Below are 22,589 nucleotides of genomic sequence, written 5' to 3' on the forward strand. Positions count from 1 at the left end.
GGAGTCCATCCAGGTGCTGGCGGCTCCCGGAAGCTCAGCCCGTGGAGCGTGTGTACGTGGCTGGAAGACAGAGCTGGGGGCCGGGAGATGGGGGCCGGGTGACCTGCCGAGGCTGGGGGGACGTGAGGGGCCGCCGTGCGGCCCAGTGCCAGAGTCCCGAGGCCCGAGAGCAGGGGCGCTGCTGGGAACAGGGCTCGTGGCTACCTCTTATAATAATGAGCAGACACTCAGGGACAACGTGACCTGTTCACAGTCAGAGGCCCACGCAGCCGGGGAGGTGACAGCTCCGGGGAGTTTCTGCACCCCATCTCTTGCTTTCTAGAACAGGGTGGGACATTTGCTCTAAGGCTCCAGGCCGCTGCGGTGGGTGGTGTATGGGGCACCCCCAACCCCCGTGCCCACCCCTGAGGGTGTACACGACCCGGCTCCTGTGCATCCTCTGGTCACCTGAAGGTAGGTGGCCTGACTTGAGCCCGTCCCCACTACCTTCACCGCCCACATCCCCCTCACCTCTGGCCCAGAGGGACAGCTGCGACGGCTCGCTCACTGGTCTTCCTGCTTCGGTCCCTAAGCCCCCCATCCCCCATGCTAGACTCTCCCACGACACCCACCCCAGGGAGGCCCAAGGACACTTTGACCTGAGACTTAACTCGCTAAGCTGTGGCCACATCAGTTGCTCTTTCTTTCTCCTGAGCTTTCGGCCATGCTGTTCCCTCTGCCCCAATGCCTTGCCATGCTCCGTGGGCAAATTCCTACCGCTTTCTTGAGACTTGAGAGCACCTCGTCCGGGAGGCCACCCCCGGCCCCCTCCCCTGCAGGGCCCCCACCCTCTCTCCCCCTGCCCAGGGCCCCCCTCCGGGCTCTGCTTTAGTCCACGCAGCGTAAACCACAGAGTCCTCCTAGGCAGGCACTGCGTCCCATCTCTGCCGTGTTCCTGGTGCCCTGTGCCCTCGGGGACGCCAAGACTGGAACCTGCAGATCCCAGGCTGACACCTGCACGGACAGTTGGGGCACAGCTCTGCCACGTGCCCCACAGAGGGGGATGCTCAGACCTCGGGGGTCACCGGCTGGGATGAACTCTCACCTCCCGGCCCAGGACAGCAGCCCATCAGGCCCGTCCGGCTCAGCAGACCAGGGGGGGACCCGCCTGTGGCCCTGCCAGACGCCCCCCCCCCCTTCACTCGCATGGCCGGTATCCATTGGTGTCAGGCGCTGGGTCCGGGGGAGGGCCCCCACCTGCCAGGAGGCCCCCAGGACATGCACAGGCAGGAAGTGCCGCTGAGCCAGATGCCCGTGGCCCCAAGCTTTACTTAGAAGGTGCTTCCTGCTTTCACTCCTTCCTCCGCCCTTCTTTACTCGTCACCCCCGTGCCCAGCCCTGGGACTCAGGTGACGCTGCTGAGATGGCAGCAAGAGAGAAAAGATTCTCTCCCTCTCCCCGGGTGAGCAGCTGGGGCACCCCTGCCCTCATCTGGCCTCACCCTGTGGCCCCCGCCCTGCACGGGGCTGCCCCTATTAGGCAGTCATTCCCAGAGCCTGCGGAGAAGAGGGATCACCTGTTGGCCGCAGACCCACTGGGGAGGCTCATGAGACCCACACCAGCCTGCACTCGGCAGCCTGGGGCCGGGGCGCAGCTGTGGTTTCCAACACCCACGCTGGATGGGGACTCTGGGATCTCTACAGGGCCAAGGCCTCCCCTCCTTGGGCCCAGAGCAGCTGCCAGGGAGCTCAGCCTGGGGTCAGGAACTGGGCGTGGCCGCGGCAGGCACTGGGCGATCTGGGACACTGGCCTCCCTGTAAGAAGTGAGGACAGAGACCTTTCTCTCCCCACCTGCTTTACTTGGGCCTCCAAGGTAACAAGGGACCCCAGCTTCTGGGGAGCATGGACCAGGAGTCTCAGTAAAACAGAGCAGTGCTGGGCCCGGGAAACCCGCCCCCCCCCCCCCCCCCCCCCCCGTTATGCTAGATGCCTTGATTCTAATCATGCTCCTGGCCTGAAGTCCCACTGGCTAAGCCTGAGGCAGGACACCCAAACTGAGGAAGCAAAAGGAAAGATTCTCAGGGAAAGGCCCTGCCAGAGGCCACACCCCTCCCTCCAGGCCAGCAAGGGCAGAGAAGAGGGGACAGCAGCCCAGCTTTGCTCACTTAACCAGCGAGTGCGGTCACGCAACCGCCTGTCCTTCGGATCCACCAGGGGAAGGGAGAGTGGGGTCACTAAAGTCATTGGCAACCCCGCCCAACTGCTAATCTTCCTCCCGTTAAGATGCAGAATCAGGCTGGCACGTGGCAGAGAGGGGTCCCCTCCCTGCCTGCAAGGAGACGGGTCCCTTTCATCTCAGGACAGCAGGTCCCAGCACCCTGCAAAGCACTCCAGGACAGAAAGGCCCACTGCTTGCATTCTTACATTCCAGAAGGTTCCCTTAGCAGAGGAAAGGGCAGCCCCTGCCCTGGATTGTGTCTAGGCACGTCGCTTCACCTCTGCTAGCCTCATTTTCCTCCTCTGCACGTGGGGATGCCGATCTGACCGCTCCCGTCCCCAGGGCTCTCTGCCCCCCTCCGGCCAGCCGAAGGGCTGCCAAGCACAGGGCTCCATGCACCCCCTGCCGGCTGATCATGGCTTGCAATAATCGTGTCCTTGCTGATTGGCTCCCAAAGTGAGCATGTAACCCAAACGAAGCCAATCAGACCCCACACCCTGGGAGGGTTGCGGGCTGTGAGGTCAATGGCAGCGCAATCCTGCCAGCCACGGGGCGTTGCAGCAGAGCATGAGGCTAGTGTGTAAGGAGAAGCAGGGAGGCACAGAGATGAGGACAGGGAAAGAGATGGCCCCAAGGTACACCTGAGCCCTGGGAAAGCCTTGCCTGGAACCTCTCAGAACAAGCTGAGGCTGGTCTGCTTTCTGCAACAGGAAGACGCTCGGTTGACGCAAATCCCTTTGTCCTAGGCAGAACAGATCAAGGAGAGCTTCCTAGAGGAGGTGGCATTTGAGGTGGGTCTTGGAGGCTCAGCGGGGTTCTTCCCCCCCCCCCAAACGTTCACCTATCTTGGGGAGAGAGAGAGTGCAAGCGGAGGAGGGGCAGAGAGGGGGACAGAGGACGCTGTCAGCACAGGGCCTGACGCGGGGCTCGAACTCACGAACCGTGAGATCGCGACCTGAGCTGAAATCGGAGGCTCAACCGAACTTCCATGGCCGATACTGACTCGTGGCCTTTCAGCCTCGAAACAGCCCTGGAAGGTGACGGTTGATTAGAACCATGCTCCAGGGGGACAGGTGGGCAGGCTCAGGAGGCTCGGGGGCTAATTCGAGCACACAACTGGAGGGTGGGGGAGCGTGGACTAGAACCCGAGGGTGTCCGGCCCTTCCCTCTACACCAGGCCGCTGCTCTTGCTGGCGTTGGGTACGAGGCCACTGTGAGGGCCATCAGACCCCAGCAGGTCTCTGCTGCCGTCTGGGCAACAGGGCACATGGGCTCCCCACGGATAGCAGAGGGATGGCTCAGCTGAGCCTGCAGAGTTTGGAGGGTGGTCTGGTCTGTACGAGCGGGGGTCCTGGAGGGCAGCGCTTCCTCTCCCCTTAGCCTCTGAGCTCCTGGGAGGCAGGGACCGTCCTCCACCCGCCACAACGGGCTCTGAGGAGGGCTCAGGATGAAGCGGAAGGAGGTGGCACACTCTTGCGCCCTCCAGAGTGTCATAGCCACTGACTAGACACCCCTGAGGTGCGGAGTGAGCTGCTTAGGATGGGCTGAGCCACGCTCACACCCCCCCCCCCCAAGGGCACCCCATCCCATGGGGAAGGCAGAGGCAAGGAGAAAACACGCAAAGTGCCAAGACACAGGCGGAAAAGTCAGGAGGCTCGGGGCCAAGGTGGAGAGGGCCCTGAGGGCTTCCTGGAGGAGGCGGCCTTGAGTTGGGTCGGTAGTAACTTGAGGCGACAGGAGTGAGCTGGTACTGTGCGGCCAGGATTCCAGGCTGCAGGAGCAGAGCGGTTGTGGAGGGGGGAGACAATACAGGGAAGTGCGGGACCGCCGGGGAGGGGGGTGGCTGGTATGTTAAATGCGTGGCAGGAAGTGGCTCGTGAGAGGCAGGACAGCTGAGCTCCAACCAGGACAAGCTCGGTGGCTCCTGTCCCTGAGAGCCAGGCGTCACCTGTTCACGAGCGCCCCCTGGTGGTAATGTGGAAGAAGGGCGTGCATCGGCCATGGCCAGTGGAGACTGCCCCCAACACACACACACACACACACACACACACACACACACACACACACACACACACAATCCCCCGTGGCCAGCAGTAAGTCCCTCTCCTGAGATTCTGACAGCCCCCACCCCAAGACCCACGGCCAGTGCTCTCTGGGGAACCCCCAATGTGTCAGGGTCTGAAGCTCAGGGTATCCCCGAAGCCCTGTCCTCCCTGAGGGTGTCCGGGGTCAGCCTGGGTGCAGCACCCGGAGGGAGTGCTGTGTCGGCCTGGCCTCAAGCCAGCCTTCTCACTGTTATCCAACTGAGCCCCTGTGACCCCCACGCTGGTCCCTGATTGAGAGCTGAGCCAGGTGAGCCCCCGGGATGTCAGCAGCAGCTCTAGGGGACCCCCACCCTGGACCCGGCGGCTCAGCCCCATGTGGGGCCAGCCTACATGCAGGCAGCTCCCTCCCGGCCCCGGCCCTGCGGTTCCTGGCCCCTCCTCACCACCCCCATCCTAGGGTCCCAGCGTGCCTGTCACATCACCGAAGCTCTTCCCGTGACCGCGGCAGCACATGATGGATGCACGCCCCTGGACGACACTTGAACCAAAGGCTGCTGGCCCGCACACCACCCCTCCCCCCTGCACCGCGCTGGACCACAGGACAGGGAGGGGACACCAGGCCTGCTTGGGCTGTGAAAACGTGACGGGCAGTGCTCTGGGACACAGTGCGGTCTGTATCCTGCATTTTCTGGTCACCTGGGCCCCTGTGCTGGGCCTTCCCGTCCACGCCGGCCCTGGGCTGAGCCAGCAACAGGGAAACAGGAACTCACATCGGGCCATCTCCCGGGGGGGTGGGCTGTGAGATGTGGCCGGGCCTGGGGGACCCTGCCAGCCCCAGAGGTGCGGAGCGGTGATGTGCCCGCCGCCCCGGGGGGCCCGATGTAGGGGAGCCGCCAGGGAGGCAGGTGCAGCCATGATGGGGGCAGGGGGAGGGTGTGGACCAGCGGCCGAAGCTCTCCCCGCCCCCACCCGTGGCGGTCCAGGGAACACCCCTCATCCTCGACAGCCTGGGGATGTGTGTGGCTAGGGCCCCGGCCTCGACTGTTTCCACTATCACTTAGGAGACCGGGGTGGGGGCGGGGGGGGGGGGAGGAGGTCCAAGTGGACGGCAGGTGTGGTCACAGGTTGTGACCTGGCTGTCGTTTCCTGCCCTGGCCTGTGAGGGCTGAGAGCTCGTGGGCGCTGGAAGAACGGATGGGCCGCTTCCCACACGTTCATCCATCAGGCTCATTACCAGCGAGTTCCCCAGGATGCCGGGCCAGCAGGCGAGGCGCTCCGCGGCGAGGGGGCCAATGCCCCCGGGTTGGGGGTTACCTGTCGCTGCCGTTCCAGGCGCATTCAAACTTGTCGAAAATGCAGTCGTTCTCATACAGGGAACAGAGCTTGCTCCGCAGATAGTCGTGGACCTGGTGAGAGAGGGGGCCGGTGAGTCGGGGCAGGGGGCGCCCCAGCAGCCCTGGTCCCCGCTGCGAGGAGAGTGTCCCTGAGCAGGGAGGGGCTGTGCCCTCTGGGTCCGGATGGCCCCTCCAGCCCCGACTCAGCCCTGCTCATTGAGAAGGACCCACAGCCAGACAGGGGGACAGGGCCGACCCTAGAGGTGTGGCCAGAGGGGACAGCCGCAGTGACAAAGGGAACGATACCGTAGGGACCAGACCCTGGCTCCACCCCTCCTCCCCCACGCTGTGTGATCCCGGGCAAGTGACTTCACCCCTCTGAGCCTTGGTTTCTTCCGCCTTGAAGTGACGAGAGCACATACCTCATGGGCTGTGGCGGGACCAACTGTAGGAGACTGTGTGGTGCAGGGTCATGCTCTCTGAGGATCAGAACAGTCACCCTGAGCACGGATCACGGGAGAAAGGGGAAGGGGAGCCCATACAGGCCTCTCAAACGTGATCTCGGTGCGTGTCACTCGTCCTGTTTTGTGGATGAGGCCCTGACACTCAGAGAGGGTAAGTGACCGGCCCAGAGTCACACAGCTGGTAAGCAGAAGACCAGGACGCTCTTCCAGAGTTAGCTGACCCCACAGGAGAGACGGCGATGCCCCTGTGGCCCGGGGCCACCCGACAGCAGCCTCCGTACCCAGAGGGCCTGGTCGGTGCCCACTCTCTGCCAGGCACGTGGCCCTGCCCTCTGCGTGGGGGGAGGGGAGGGGACAGTGTACCCAAAGCCTGAACTCCTGGCTCTGCCCCTTACCGTGTGACCCGGGAGTCACTTAGCCTCTGTGACCCCCAGGTTTCCCATCTAGGAAGGGGGTCACGGACCCCTCCAAGCAAACAAAGGGCAAACACCGATAGGTATTTGGGACCCTGATTAACTCCGGAGGAACAGACAGAAATACGTGTTCAACTCCTGCTGGGCAATGCCACAGGCCAGGAGTCAAGTGTAGGGAGAGGAGGGGGGAGGCGGGAGGGAGAAGAAAACAGATTCTGTCCGAGAACCTCTTATTCATTTTTAAAAAGATGGGCGCCCCCACCCCCTGCCACCCAGCAGCCTCCAGGGTCCCCAGGCTGAGTGAGGCTCTTCCCTCGGAGCGTCCAGTGCATCTGAGGGTCCTGCCCGGACTTTCTGTGTTTGTGTGGACCCCCTGCTCCCAAGGCTCAGCCCGGTCGTACAAGGTGACTTTCTCGGGTCTCGGCTGAGATGCCCCTCCTCGGAGAGGGCTCCCTCCCTGCCTGCCCACCGGCCCACGGAGCGGGCTCCACGGCCCTTCCGTTCCCACCCCCGCCTGCACTCTTGTGTGATGCCCTCCACACTCCGACGACGTGTGGATGCTCCCCTCCAGCGGGACCTGTCTCCCTGGGGCGCACAGCGGACCATCCAGCTGCCACAGGGGTGGGCAAGAGGCCCCTCGAGGCTGCCCCCTGCGACCCCCCCGCCCCGGTCCCCCATCCTTCCCGGCACAAAGGCCACAAACAACAGCATCCCTCTCCACATGGCTCGCCGGTCACACCCCACATGCAGCCAGTCCAGAAGCAGAATCCAAAGCGACCTGGAACCCAGCTGCCACTCACCATGTCCTGTGCTGCTCCCTGCCCCGAACCACCGTCTCCCAGCTCACTGCAAATGCCTCCTGACTGCTCCCCGCTTCTGTGCCCCCCGACCCAGTCTGTCTCCACGGGCAACCCGAGAGACCCCTAAGAAACCAAGCTGGACCATGTCACTCTGCTGCTCAAGACCTTCCAGTGCTCACAAGCCCCCTAGACTCTGCCCCCAATCACCTCTCTGACCTCATACTCTTCTTCTCTCCCCCTGCTCACTCTGCTCCAGCTGGCTCCCCACCATTTCCTGGCCGCACGAACCACGTGCCCGCCTCAGGGCCTTTGCACTTGCTGTTTCCGCCCCTGGGAGCACCTTCCCTGCCCCCGCCCCTGACGACTGATGCCCTCACTTCCGTCAGACTCCAGCACCCCCCCCCTTTCTCTGCCTCAGCTCCTGGTTTGTTTGCAGCCTGTGATTATTTCATTTGTGTATTTCCTTGGTCTCTGGCCATCCTTCCGGTTGGAATGGATGCCCCTCGAGGCTGCCGTGGGAGCCAAGAGAGGAGGTGGGGGGTGGGGGCACTGGTCTTGTGTGTCTCCAAGACCTGGAGGGAGGGAAGCCTAAGGCAGGGATCACTGGCCCAAGCCCGGGATGGAGCCACTGGGTCAGGGACTCTCGCCCTCCTGCCGTGGTGAGCGTGACGGGTGGGGAACAGCACCTGCCTCCACGGGAGCCCGCGCGGCCTCGTCTGTGCCGAGGCTGGAGGAGGAGTGACGCCCAGTGCACATTACAGCCCCAGACTGCCTCTGACGGGAAGCAGGCACGGATGAGGCTGAGCAGAGGACCCCTGACTGCTTGTGAGTCCCCAGGGAGGCCCCCAGTGACAGGCGCAAAGGCAGCCCCGGAGGAGCCTGGGAGGCAGGCTGGCGAACACACATGTGAGAGGCACCAGGGGCCATGGAGGAGAGAGTGGAGCCAGGGGAGAGACGCGGGAGGGCACGGCTATTTCTCTCAGACAGGTGCCTGCCTCCGGGAGCCTCCGCTCCCAGGGAGCCCCCCTGGTCCACAGCCACACCGCACCCAGGGTCGCTGTCACGCGGGACCCTGGAGGGCAAGGCTGCGGCTGCCACTTCTCTCTGAGGCCCAGGGTCTAGCCAGGCACAGAGCACCTGCCCAGTAAGTGTAACCCCTTAGATGCCTGGGGATACACGATGCCTGGCTTCATGCCGGCCACGGACAGATTCCCAGGGGCTCATGGGCAGCCCCCCCCCAGGTCTGCATTGTGCGTGCTCCCCGCACAGTCAGAGCGGCCTCACTGATGCGCTCGTCCGAACACACAACACGCACGCACGCACGCTGTTCTCGCCCGCCCTCTCCTGCAAAGTGAGCGCCTCCTGCCCCCTGGTGGCAGAGCAAGGAAGAGCAGGGACTCCGGGGAAAGACCGCAATCCCAGGTCCGCGGCTGGCTAGCTCTACTCCTGCAGATCTGCCATTTAACTCAACTTTCTCCAAATACAATGGGATAGAGAGAACCCTGGCCCCATTCCCGTGGGGTCTTACTTAACATCGTGCGAACTTTGTTTTCCACCCCCCGGCTCTATCTGGGTGGATCGTAACAGAAAAATAAAAAGTCGTAACTTTCTGGAAGGTGCCCCACGCTTCGGCCCAAGGGACTCACTCGCGAGGCCCGTGCTGAGGACTGAGAAACGTAGCACGCTCCCAGTCACCACCGCACGCGCTAAGGAGGGGTGCCCCCCGGGAGAGGACGGGGCTTCTCCCGCCTTAACTGCAGACGCGGGCTCCAGGAGGGGCGACCTCATCCTTCATCATCTGCACCCTCAAACCGGGCCTCGCCTGTCGCTCACCCTTGTCCCCCTGGGCCCCGACGGCAGGAGCCGGCAAGGGGACGGCACTGCCCCCACCCCCGCCTGGAAGGCAGGCCTGGGCCGAGGTGTGTGATTGGGGACAGGCTTCCCGATTTCCTGAGCCTTCATATGGGGCGTATGGAAGCCACCTCTGCGGCAGGGACGCCCCTCCTGGGAGTTCTGGGCACAGGAGGCGGAGGCCGGAGGGGGGGGGTCTCCCACCCCTCAGAGGGGCTCCGGAGTTTCTAGGTCGTGGCACCCACCTGGTAGGTCTCGATGGGCCTTGCCTCCATGTTAAGGTCCCAGACTTTGACCGTGAGGTAATCCCGGGTGAGCATGTATCGGCCACTGTGGCTGAACTTCACGTCCGACACGGAGGAGATGATTTCGGAGAAGAAGGAGCGGTTGCTGGGGTCCTCGGGCTCTTCGAACACTGTGGAGACAGAGAATCGATTGCCGTCACCGGGCCCCGCGGATCAGAATAACAGAAGACTCTGTTTCTGTCCTGGGCTCTCGCTGTACGGCCATTCATTCACTCATCAAGCCTGAGGCTAAATACCTGTCAGGCCGTGGCCCCGAGCCGACCCTCCGAGGAGGGAAGGGGCAGCTTTCGGAACCACGTGTATTGAGCATTTACTCACTGAGCCGGATTCTGCGCACAGCCCGTCCCGTGCATCACCTCGTCCAATCCCCTGATAAAACATCTGGTCGGTACCACTATCAGTCCCATTTCATGGCCGGGACAACTGAGGCATGGATGGCTAAAAACCACGCCCGAGGCACTGAGCTAGAAGAAAGTGGCCGAGTGGGGATTTGAACCCAGAGGGACACCGGCTGGGTCGCACTCTGCTGCCACCTACTGGCGTCTTGATGTTCTCGCATGTGCTGGGCAGCGTCGGGGAAGAGGCTGGGCCCTGCTTGCGGCCCGGGGCCTCTGCTCACGGTGCACGGGGCACTCACGGCTGAGCCCGCGGGCAGCCACGTTTTGTCTGGCTGCTACGGGGATCGCGGCTACATCCAATCTCGCTGCCACAGATGGGGTCTGAGTCCCATCAGCTGCCCGCCACCCACCTCCCGGCATCTCAGACAAGGTGTTCCACGCAGGAAGTTGCTTCCCGGGCTCCTGAAGGCAACAGCTTGCCGCCCCTACTGGATGATCCCACTCTGGGACAGAGTGCACAGTGAGCGGCCCCCCAGGCAACGTCCCCTCCCTGCTGCCCCTGAGGGCGGGGCCTTCGGGGCACACGGAGGTTCCCACCCAGCAGGCCAGGTTCTTCTGGGCCCAGTCTACTGCTGGCTGCCCCACCAGTCTGCCCAGCAACACCCTCGCTGGCCAATCAGATCCCACAGTGGCCCTGGTGCTGGAGCAGGGTGGGGACCAGGCATTACCCAAGCGTCACCTTAGCTAACCGAGCCAACCAAGCATTATTAGCTCCTTAGGAGCTGGGCCACGGAAGGGCCCGGGGTCACAGGGGAGGACAGAGTGGGAGGCCAGCACCTCTTTACCAGCCAGTCTGGAAGGATTTAGACATTTGACAACCTTTCTAGCTGTCCCCACGGACACCGGCTGAGTGGCCACTCTGTCTGTTGGCCCCTGAGTCCCCACACCTGAAACACGGAAGCAGAGAGCTGAGCACATGTCTCTGGAGGCTCACAAGAGTGCCCTCCCCGCCAGTCCCTCCCAGTCCCCAAATCCCATGTCCCACTTCCCAGGTCTGTTCCGGCCCCTTGTCCCCCCATCCGGGACCCCCGATCTCACTCCCGTTCCTGTCTTTCCCAGAAATGCAGCTCTTGCCGAGCTCCCTTCTGCACGGTGGCTGGAAACATTTCATGCCAGCCAGATGCTCTTGCGTCCGATGCATTCATTCATCCTCTCAGACACCCAGTCCACACCGAGCGCCCAGCGTATGCCGGGCACTGTCTGAGACCCTGAGATGCCACAGAGAGCAGTGAGTCTCCTGGAACCAACATTCTCGCAGAGACAGGCAGTAAAACTACATGCTACACCGTCAGGCGGTGATGAGGGCAGGGAAGAAAACTAAAGCAAGGAGACAGATGGATAGGAGCTGGTGATCTGGATGGACAGCGCCCAGGGGGAAAGAGCATCTGAGCAGAGAGCTGAATGGAGTGAGGCAGAGAACAGTGTAGGTGCTGAGAGAGGAGGACTCCAGGCAGAAGGAACAGCATGTGCAAAGGGCCTGAGACAGGGACAAGTGGAAGGTCACATGGACGGAGAAAGGAGTGAGTGAGGCGCCGTGAGCCAGGGGAAGGAGTCGTCCCATAGGCAATGAGGGCAGGAAAAGAGGACGGCATGGCGAGGTGTGGGTTTCTCCAGGATTCACCTCCCTACAGGGGCAAGGAGACCTCCTGGCACGTCACCTTTAACCTCTAAAACCTCTGAATTCTTATTTTATTTTATCTTATTTACTTTGAGAGAGAGAGAGAGCATGGGAGGGGCAGAGAGAGAAGGAGAGAGCGAATCCCAAGCAGGCTCCACACTGTCAACACAGAGACTGATGTGGGGCTTGAACACCCAAACCCTGAGATCATAACCTGAGCCTGAAACCAAGAGTCAGATGCTTAACCGACTAAGCCACCCAGGCGCTCGTAAAACCTCTGAATTCTGATTCGCGTCTCACATAATCAATGTTTTGTTGCCTCTGACACCTTCATTTCTGGCAGGGATAAGCATTTGTAAAATTTCAACACTTAATTTCCTACTTGGAGTGCCGAGACTGTGTGTCTTCCTTAAATGAACAGGGGTATAAACCTGTATTTGAGAGGAGCAGGGCAGAGGGTTTCAGACAGAGGGACCCCAAACAATCATCAGGGACCTAGGTGTCCCCCCGCCCCCATTCCTCCCCAGGTTCGAGGCAGGAACCCCCTCTTGACTGAATTAGCATTTGTGCCCCGAAGGGTCGGAACAGAAGGGGAGTTATACAGGCATAAAACGGGGTTGGTCTCTTGCACCCCAACTTTGAGGGGCCCCTTGCACCCCATGCCCACTTTGGAGGTTTCTCCGGCCAATCCCCCAGGGCTGGCCCAGCTCGCTTCGCCCCCCTGCCCTGCGCAGGGCGTCTGGCACGTGCTGTGGGGTAGGTGGGTGGGTGGGGCCCCAAGTCAGAGGAGTGTCTACACAGAGCCATGGGCTGTGTCTCCTGCCAGCTTCAAGGAGCAAGACGCCACAAAGGTCAAAGGCTGGGCGGGCGCCCTAATCAATGGCTGAGAACAGAAACACCAAACGGTGCCGTGTAACCTCAGTTCTGGCCACACCGGGCATTTCTGAGGGCTTTCTAAGCACAAAAGGACCAGCGTTACACGTGATCAAGGGGAAGGGACACTGACGGGTCTTACCTAGGAGTTCTTTTTATTTTCCAAACACTTCTGATACCGCTATTCTTTTGTCAAAAGGTCACTGAGTGTCCCCGCCCGCCCCTCCCCCCAACCACGGGCAAGCTGCACATCCCCCAGGGCATGGGTAACAGATAAGGCGGGGGGGGGGGGGGTCTCCCTTCTAATTGATGGAGTCACGAAGGACATTTCACAGTAATTATTGCTGCCACGAGTTTAAAGAAACGCATCCCAGAGCCCCTGTCACTGAGACGGGATGAATCCCACCTCTCCCCCACCCCCCCCCACGCCCTAATTATGTTCAGGTTGGAGGGCTCTGAATCCCCAGAAATCTCCGGTTTCTTTTGAATGATTTTGCATAATTAAGGCTCTTGTGGTCCTGGCTGGTTCCCTGACAACCACATCCTCCTGTCTGGGTGCCCTACAGCATCGCCACGGTCACACGATGGGGAGGGGCGAGAAGCACCCCCTCCCATGCCCCAAAGTGAGAAGAAGGGGCCCCCTGAGGATCCCAGCTCTAAGCACCTGTGCACCCAAGGAATGGGAAGGTGAAACCAGAGGTCAGTGCTGGCTTTCCTCTCCAGCCTCATACCCAGCGGACGGTGTTCCTCTCCTTTGTTTAATGTTTATTTATTTTTGAGAGAGAGAGCACAGGTTGGGGAGGCAGAGAGAGAGAGAGAGAGAGAGAGAGGACAGGGACAAAGGATCTGAAGCGGGCTGACAGCAGCGAGCCTGACGCGGGGCTCGAACTCACGAGCTGTGAGATCATGACCTGAGCTGAAGTCGGACGCCCAACCGACTGAGCCACCCAGGCGCCCCACGGATGGTGTTCCACTTTTGCCTAAAGCCCTCCGTGGCTCCCAGTGCCCGCAGAATCAAGATTCAGGCTCCTACAGGTATCAGACAAGCTCCTTCCTCACCCGGGCTTCATGGGCCACCTGCTCCAGCCACCCTCCAGCCGCCTTTCCGCCAGGGCCCCAGGGCCTCGAAAAGGGTGAGGCAAGCAAGGTCCCTAGGGTAGCACACTAAGCAACCCCTTCTCAGGGTCACCCTAAATGACCTCTTTCGATGCCCTTCCCTGCCATCCCAGGCAACAGAGCACAGCAAAGTTCCGTGCGCCCTCAGGGAAGCCCCTTGACCTGTCCAAGCGCACGTTCCCTCACCTGGAGAACAAGCATGATGTGACCTCCGGAGGTCACCTAACTCAGTGAGGGACTGGAGGAGTTGCTCAGTAAAACTGGGTGGCGATTTTTATGGTAACTTTCCTCACTGTTTTGTCTCCTTGAAACTTCCTTTCCCATTTTTAGTCCTCGTCTTTCCTATCAACTCTTATACGTCCTTCAGAACCCCAACTCAAATACCCTGTTCTATGCACAGCTTGTCCAGACAGATGCTTTCCAAAGAAATAAACTGCTCACCCTTGCTGCCTGCGCAGCCTGGACTACCCTCCTGTATGGCATCAGCAGGGATGTGCGGTCACTTCGTGGGGCTGTGAGCTCTTGGGCCAGGGGTCCTTCCTCTCTGTCATTGGTCATCTGAGTGTCCCTGGCCAGCCTGGAGCTTCACTCAGAGCCCAGACCCACTCGCAGAGTGGACAGAACCTTCCATGCTGCCTCTTCTCTGTGCCTTTCCTGATGCCTTTCTTCCCCAACCTGATACAATCCCCCCGCCCCTGACCCCCTACTGCCCTGGCCACCACCACCACCGGAAGCTAGAGGGTGTGCCTAGTGGGGAGGAACAGGGAGTCAATACAAGACAGTGGGCACAACGGATGCTCACTGATGAAGAGCTGACAATTGTCATTTCCAGTTAAAAACCACCCCCTGCCCGGCGCCATTGGATGGACCCCAGTGGACAAAATAAAAGCCAACCCCCATGTGGCCCTGGCCCTGCGTGGTCTGCCCCCACCTCTCTGTCTTTGCACCTGTCAGCCTGCCTCTTCGCTCGCCCGCTGGGGGCCCTCAGCGCCCTTCTGCGGCTTCTCTTCCCAGGCTCAGTCCTTCAGAAACTTCCCCGGCTTCGATGCTGTCATTTCCTTGGCAGGTGGCTTCCCCACACCTCCCATCAGCCCGCAAGGGCAGGAGCCCGCTCTCCACGCAGAGCCTGCTGTCCTCCCGCGCCCCCCCTTCCCATTCCACGGGGAGGCTCCACCCCTCCACCGGCAGGCTCCACCCCTCCACCGGCAGGCTCCACCCCTCCACCGTGCCACCCAGCTCAGAGCACCAGCCCGCCCCTGCGCCCAACCTCACCCCAGTTTATTCTCCACGCAGCAGCCAGAGGGATCCTGTCAGCACACAGCCAGGCCGGGTCGCTCCCTGCTCAAACGCCCTGTGGCTGCTGGCCCTTCAGGGTGAGCCCCAAGCTCTTGCCATGGTCTATAAAGTCCTCTTGCTGTGGTCCCTTCTCTAACCCTGCAGCTCTCTGACCCTCACGCCCACCTGCGCCCTGCGTTTTGCTCCTGCCTTTGCACTGGACGCTCCCTCTGTTGGGAGACATTTGCCCTGGCTTTGCCCCCAGATACCTGCAGCCTCCCCAGCACACGGTGGCTGGATCCGGACCTTCTACCCCATAAGCGTCCTTAGTTCTCAAGTTCTGAATCTCTGGGAAGACTGAGAAAGAACACAAGTCCATAGGCATGGGACTATGGGAGCCTCTATCCTAGCTCTACCTAGCTGTGTGACCTTGGGAAAACACCGTAACCTCTCTGTGCCACCCATGTGGTCAACAATAATGGCCCCTAGGGCTGCATAAGTTCCCTCATGTGGCAAAAGACTCTACAGATGTGACTACGTGAAGGGTCCTGAGCTACCGGGGTCATCCTGGATTCTCCGGGCGGGCCCGCTGTAACCACAGAGTCCTCGAGCGAGAGAAGGTGGTCAAGGCAGAAGGGGGAGATGGGATGATGGAGCAGAGGGTGGAGGGCCGCACTCTGGAGGTGCAGGAAGGGGCAAGAGCCAAGGGGTACGGTGGCTTCTAGCAGCCAGAGAAGTCAAGGAGACGGATTCTCCCCTGAACTCTCTGGAAGAAATGCAGCCCCACCCGAATTCTAGACCTCTGACCTCCAGAATTGCAAAAATATACGTTTGCGTTGTTTTGTGCCGGTAAACTTGTGCTGATCTCTTTTTTTTTTTATTTTTTTTTTAACATTTATTTATTATTGAGAGAGAGACACAGAGCGTGAGCAGAGTAGGGGGAGAGAGAGAGGGGGAGACATAGAATCTGAGGCAGGCTCCGGGCTCCGAGCTGTCAGCACGGAGCCCGACGCGGGGCTCGAACTCACGGAACGCGAGATCATGACCTGAGCCGAAGTCGGTCGCTCAACCGACTGAGCCCCCCAGGCGCCCCAACTTGTGCCGATTTCTTACCGCAGCACGGGAAACCCACAGGCTCGACGTCCTCATCTGTAAATGAACAGACGAGGGCCTCCGTCGTAGGGGGACTCAGAGGATTTAATGAGACGTAAACCTAGAACGGCATCCAGTGTGCAGGAAGCATCAGCAAACGTTGGCTGGGCTGTTGCCTCCCCAGCGCATCGCAGCGGTCCCGCGAGGGGCAGCGCCTGACACGATCGCCTGTTCCAGGGACTCCCGTGCCCCAGCGGAGCGCAGACCCTGTGCTGTCAAAGGCAGAAGTAACTGTCTATTTTGAGGCATCACGGAAGCTGTTTCCATGGTTACCCGGTCACACCGACTAGCAGACAAAAGACTTCCACTGCTTCGGAGAAAGACGTGAGGCTGTGGGCTGGGCAGCGGAGTGACCTGAGGGCCCCAGCGCTGCCCCCGATGGAGGGCACTGCCCCTCCCTGTGCCTTGGTTTCCTCATCTGTCCAATGGCAGAAATAGCCATCCGCTTGTGGTCTGGGCTGCTCTCAGCCAGGGGAGGGACAATCGCTGCGTCACCTGCTGGGAAGATGACGTCGTGACCCCTCATCTCTAGGTACCACTGTCAGCCATTCCCGAGTTTTGGGCCACAACTGGATGAACGGACAGAAGCGAGATCTAAAGGAAGGGGTCTAATCTCTGGGTCACTTTGAAAACAACCATTTATAGGGCGCCTGGGTGGCTCAGTCGGTGGAGCGTCCGAGTCTTGATTTCGGCTCAGGTCACGATCTCGGGGTTGTGAGTTCGAGACTTGTCAGGCTCTGTGCTGACAGTTGAACCTGCTTGGGACTCTCTCTTTCCCTCTCTCTTTGTCCCTCCCCCACTCTCTCTCTCTCTCTCTCACACTCTCAAAATAAGTAAATAAATAAAAACGTAAAAAAAAACCAAACAAACCAGAATCTATTCCAATAGCAAACCTGTATAAACCAATAATCAAATGCACACACGAGTTTTACTAAGACTTCAAGGAGCAGATATTAAACGAACCGTTCCAGGCAAAGAAAGAGAGTGGCCCAGCTCACTTTCCAAGAGCCGAATAATCTTAGAGCAGAGAGAGTGTAAGAAAAGACAATTAAAGACCAACATCACGTATGAACATTTAGGCCAAAAAAAAGCATAATTTTTGCCTTCATGCAAAACTGTCTCAGCAAGAGACATGGCCCCCAGGCCACAGGCCACCCAGGCACAGCAGGAGATCACAGCGGTCGGAAGCCACCATGTCCCTCCCTTCGTACCTCGGCCCTGCAGAAAACAGCTTTCGGGAACCTCGGTGGGATCTAGGGAGAGGCGGCCCTAAAGTTATGATGTTCACGGGGGCCCTCGGAGAAGAGGCAAGAAACACAAATGGAGACGGGCCATCGAAAATAAAGTTCTAGCCCCTGCACTCCTGAGTCTGTGGGCTGATTCACATGCAGGGCATACACCCCCAGGCGTGTGACAGAGACGTGCCCGGAATCCACACACGCGTGCCTGCGCTCGGGAACCGTACAGGTGACGGCTGCCTAGGGGGGTGGCCGCCCGCTCAGACCCCGGGGAAGCCAGATGACAAAAGCCAAGGGGGACTGCGACTTCCACCTCCCGCCTGCCGTCATTCAAACAGCGTGGGGTGCCAAAGCTGTCTCCATGCTCCCCAGACACCAGCTCGCCTGCACGCACACACATCTCCTGGCTCAGAGTTGAAATCCAAGTTAAAACAAATACACAGACGGATGTAGAGAAGGACATGGTATCACTTTCTCAAGCCCAGCACTCAGGGACAATTTCTGGGCATGTTTCATTCCCTTGTTTTTTCTGTGTCCTTTTTTTTTTTTTTTTTTTTTTTTTTTGTAAAATAGTCATTAGCTTCCTTTCTTGCCCCCACCAAATATTTTAACATAATCATTTCCGGGTCGCCTGGGCGGCTCAGTCGGTTAAGCGTCCGACTTCAGCCAGGTCACGATCTCGCGGTCCGTGAGTTCGAGCCCCGCGGCGGGCTCTGGGCTGACGGCTCAGAGCCTGGAGCCTGTTTCCGATTCTGTGCCTCCCTCTCTCTCTGCCCCTCCCCCGTTCATGCTGTGTCTCTCTCTGTCTCAAAAATAAATAAACATTAAAAATAATAATAATAAAAAAAAAACCATAATCATTTCCTCGGGTCATTACAAATCTAACGCCACATTCTAAACGACCGAACCACGGACGGCGTCATCATTCCTCGTCATCTGCTCTGTTGGATGTTTACAATGTTTCCGAATTTGGCCCCTATGAAAAAGGCCGGACCACAAGGCCTCATCCCTCTTCTTTCCCATGGGGCCCACGTGGGCTCAGGCTGGGCCCAGAGGTAGACCCCAGACTCTTTTCTCTTCTCCAACCTCGTCCCGTGCCAGTCTGACCCAGAGTTGCACCCGGGCAAGTCTCCAGAGCACCTGCGGCCTGAGCCACACGCGGTGGGCATGAGGTGCTCGGGGCCATGCCCTCCAGGGCGCAGAACGATAACCGTTAGGGGGCACCTGGGAATATGGAATGTTACACGGCAAAGGGGAAATCAAGGCCGCCGGCCAGCTGACCTCCAGGTAGGGAGGGCTCCCTAAATTATCCAGGTGGGGCCCGATGTAATGGCGAGGCTCCTTCAGTGTCCAAGGGGGGCAGGGGAGGCAGTCACGTGATGCAGCATGATTAAGAGCCCGTAGCCGCTGCTGGCTATGCAGACGGAGGGAGGGGCCACGAGCCAAGTGATGCAGGTGCCCCCAGAAGCTGGAGAAGGGAAGGTATGCATTTCCCCCGTGGAGCCTCCAGAAGGAACCGGCCTGTCGACACCTTGATTTTTTTGTCTGCTAAGACCCATGTCAGACTTTTGAACTGCAGAACCGTCGGAGAACAAATCTGCGTTGTTTTAAGCCACGGAGCCTGTGGTCGTCTGTTTTGGCCCTGGGCTGCTCTTCGGGGGCTGGGCACCGTCCACACTCACGCCCTGGGTGTCTTAGCTGGCCCCTGGGCTTCCCATCCATCCGTACACTGATGACTCCACACCTTTATCTGTGGCCGAGCTGCCGCCCCTGACTGCAGACCTCCGGCTGCCTTCCCGACAGCCCTCCCCGGGGCCCAATACGATCTCACACTTACTGAGTCCAAAACCCACCTGTCGGTCCTGTCTCTGCTCCCGGCTGCCCTGCCCCCCACCCCAGTGTCCTCACTGTCCGTCCAGGAAAGGGCCCCACCTGCACCCGCTGCACAAACCAACCCTCGGACGGAGCTGCCGCGGTCCACACCGCACTTGGCAAAGCCCGCCAGCTCAGCCTTCCGAGAACGCCCAGGACGGGGACCCGTCTCCACACCTTCGTCATCCCCCCCGGGGCCCGCTGCTTCTTCTCAGTGAGCCCCGGGCAGGGCCTCCTCCTGCCCCCGCTTCCACGTTGACCCCTCTGAGGTTTCCTCTTGTCAAACACCTGTCTCGTGACTTCATGCCCGGCCCTCACCCCTCTGCTGCTTTCTCACCTCCCTTAAGACGAAACGGATCCTTCCCCTGACCCACAGGCGTCCTGAGTCACCCGCCTTGCGTGTCTCCCGGACCTCAGCTCCCGACACCCTTCCCCTTAGTCACCGCCCTCCGACAACGCTGGTGCCCTTCCATCTCGGAGCCTCTGCCCCTGAAGTGTCCCCCTTCTAGAACATTCTCCGCCCGGAGCTTGCATGGCTCACTCCCCGGCACCTCGAGGCGTCTGTTCTGTTGTAACTTCCGGTGAGATGACCTCCCTGCGCCCTGCTCTTTGGGGGCTGTTGCTGATGTGCCTTACTACCTCCTGCCATTGCACCACCCGGTGGTGAGTTCTTCGTCTGTTTGCTGGTTCCTGCCGTGCCGTCACAGCGGGACGTGTGTGCAGCATAGCAGGCGGTGTCCCCAGCTCTGCTCAGAGACGGACATCTGCTGTCCCCCCCGACCTGCGCTGGCCACTCAGCCCCCAGGAGGAGGAAGGCTCAGCGCCGGGGAGAAGGTGTTCCTGGGGCCGAGTGTCTGCGGGGCGTGGACGTGCTCGGAGAACAGCAGTGTGGCGAGACGTAGGGACCCAGCCTGGCCAAGGCGTGGGGAGGGGCCACCCTCTCCGGCTGCCCCGGGAAACCAGGCTCCCGAAGGGAAGAGGTGACCCAGTCCCTCCTAACAGAACTCTAATGAAACCACCTCCAGGGGCTTACTGGTCACTCACTCCTTCACTCACTCACTCACTCACTCACTCATTCACTCATTCATTCATTTATTCATCCATTCACTTATTCATTCATTCATTCATTCATCCACTCAACAAGTGTCTATTCCCAGACACTGTTGAGGTAAATACAGAGATGAACCAAAGTCCCCACCCTCCTGACTGGGGTCTTGCCTGTCCCTGCCCCTCTGCTACCACTGCAAGGTCACCCAGGGAGGATACCATGGCCTGACCCCCTGATCCTCTCTGCCTTTAGGGGCCTCTGGGGAACCCAGCACCAAGCAGGCCAGGCTGGGGGTGAGAGCACCAGCCAGGGCATCTCAGAGTCCTGGGTTCAGGTCCCGCTCTGCCACTTTTCACTTCGGGTGACCTTGGGCCCATCCCTGGAGCCTCAGCTCCCTCCTCTGTGCTGGACTCCATCAGAGCTCATGTAAAGACGAGACGATGTGGGTAGAGAGCTGTCTGGGTGCCTGGCTCAGAGTATCCAAGGAGTGTCAGCCACTGTGTGGTCCTGGTGGTTGTCACATCGTGCTCCTCGGACCTTGTTCAGCCCCGGACCCCCACGGCACCCCCCCTGGCATCCCCCCCCGCTGGCCCTGTCAGGGTTCCAGCCTGAGGAAGTGACCTTGTGGAGCACACAGGCTGCTGGGGTAGACGGCCCAGCCCACAGAAAGTTCTGCAGGCTGTGGCTAGTCTGTGAAAGGCAAGCTTTGGGAGCTCTGGGGACACAGAGAAGGGGCCTGAACCAATGTGGGGGGGGTCAGCGAAGGCTTCCCAGAGGAGGTGCCAGCTGAGTAGGGTCCCACCTTAGCTTCTGGCTCCCGGCTCGCTCCCCGGCCCTGGTTTCAGCTGCCCGGTCCCTGGAAGCTGGGCAGCCCCAGCCTGTGCAGGGACTTGGAGGGCGTTGGGGGGGGGGGGGGGGGCAAGACCAGGCTCCCCCTGCCAGTGGCACAACAGCAGCACGGAGCCCACGGGCCCCCAGCCTGCACCGTTCCCACCCGCCCCGGGCACAGCCACCGCCGCCCCCACTGCCCACCGGGTCCCCGGGGGGAGCGGGCACTTACGTTTGGAGTGCTTGTCACACAGGGCGGCCGCACGCATGTCGCAGAGACGCAGGGAGCCCTTGCTGCTGCTGTAGACGAAGAGGTTGCAGTGGTGGGGGTGGAACTCAGACGCCGTGATCACCTCCGTGAGGTCCTCCATGTTGGCGGGCTTGATGTCCACGATGTCTGGCCCCATCAAGGAGAGGCCAGAGAAGGGAGGGGACTGCCGCCGCCGCCCTGCCTTCCCACGTGCCCCGCATCTGAGCGGCCTCCCCCTTCCCGAGACCCCTGGACGAAGCCCCGGCCCCAGACAGCCTCTGAGCTGCACACCTGCACGTCCGACCGCCCGCCGGCTGCCTTTCTGGGTGCCGTCCACTGTCCCTGCAGGCTGGACCCGCTGCCTCCCACCCGACCTGTGCCCTGTCCCCAGCCAGCACCCACCAGCCCGCCCGGCCTCCCCTCCATCCCCCACACCAGGTGCCCAGGAGAAGGCAGGGCGCATTTGAGGGCCTAGTACGTGCAGGGCTCCTGCTGCGCAATGGCAGTGCTCCCGCCACTCGGTGCTCCCAGCGCCTGGAGCTGGGGGTGCGGCACCTTTTGGATCCCCTCCCCCACCCCCGCAGCCGCTCCCCTTCTGTCCACAGCATCAAGGTCCTCCTTTGGGGAAAAGGCTCTCTCCTTGCTGGGTTCTCAGCGCTGATCTGTGTCCTCTCCACTCACGATCACCATGAGGGACGAGCACATGGCCTCAGAGGGGCCGACGGAGGGACTCCATGACCCTTGGATGACTAGATACGGGAGCCAATTCATCCATTTTCTGTCTAGGACCAAGAATTCTGTTGCTTGCAAAGGAAATACCCCTGACTGATACTCTGGAGCCCAGAGAGGGTGAGCAACTTGTCCAGGATGGCTCAGCAGCGAGGGGTAAGGCTGAGTTTCCATCCACTCTTCGCGGCCTACAATAGCAAATCCGAACCCCTTGGTGTAGCATTCAAGGCCTGGCACTACCCCCCCCCCCCCCCCCACCACCCTCTATCTCTTCAGCTTCAGATCCCACTAGTCGCTCGGCCCTAAAGGTACTTTCCTCTCTGACAGCGATACCCTGGTCTCTGACTCGCCAGCCCTGTGCGGGGCTCTGCCCAGGCCGTTCCCTTTGGCTGAAATGCCCTCTCCTCCCCCTGCATCTGTGTGTGGGCCCTGGAATCAGAGTCTGGGGTTTGAGTCCCAGCTCTTCCACCTGTTGCCTGTGCAATCAAGGGGGAAGTTCCTTAGCTCTTCGTGCCTCGGTTTCCTCTTCTGTAAAATGGATCGACAGGGCTAACACAGTCTTGCTGTGAAAATTAGAAGCGGCAAATCCCCTTGCTCACTGTTTTATACATCACAGAGCTCAGTGAATATCAGCTGCCATTATTATTTTTTATTGTCTGGAAAAGAATGGGATGGAAACTCTGAGACGCCTCCTGCCATCAGCTCTCCCTGCCCCTCCTGCCAAAGCCTCAATAAGAGAGACATTTCCTGACTTGTGTAAACATGAGAGTTCATAAAACGTCC

General features: G+C 60.4%; 1 protein-coding gene across 1 annotated transcript in view; it reads right to left on the reverse strand.

The window, feature by feature from the left end:
• Positions 1-22,589, reverse strand: part of PPP2R2C (protein phosphatase 2 regulatory subunit Bgamma) — a 137,911-nt gene that overhangs the window by 5,855 nt on the left and 109,467 nt on the right. The window contains exons 6-8 of the mRNA XM_047856856.1: positions 21,060-21,224; positions 9,350-9,519; positions 5,557-5,648 (exon numbers count right to left, since the gene is read on the reverse strand). Of these exons, the coding sequence (XP_047712812.1) occupies positions 5,557-5,648; positions 9,350-9,519; positions 21,060-21,224 (427 nt within the window). The remainder of the gene's footprint in view (positions 1-5,556; positions 5,649-9,349; positions 9,520-21,059; positions 21,225-22,589) is intronic.

Source organism: Prionailurus viverrinus, chromosome B1, assembly GCF_022837055.1.
Source record: "Prionailurus viverrinus isolate Anna chromosome B1, UM_Priviv_1.0, whole genome shotgun sequence".
NCBI classification, from domain to species: Eukaryota; Metazoa; Chordata; class Mammalia; order Carnivora; family Felidae; genus Prionailurus; species Prionailurus viverrinus.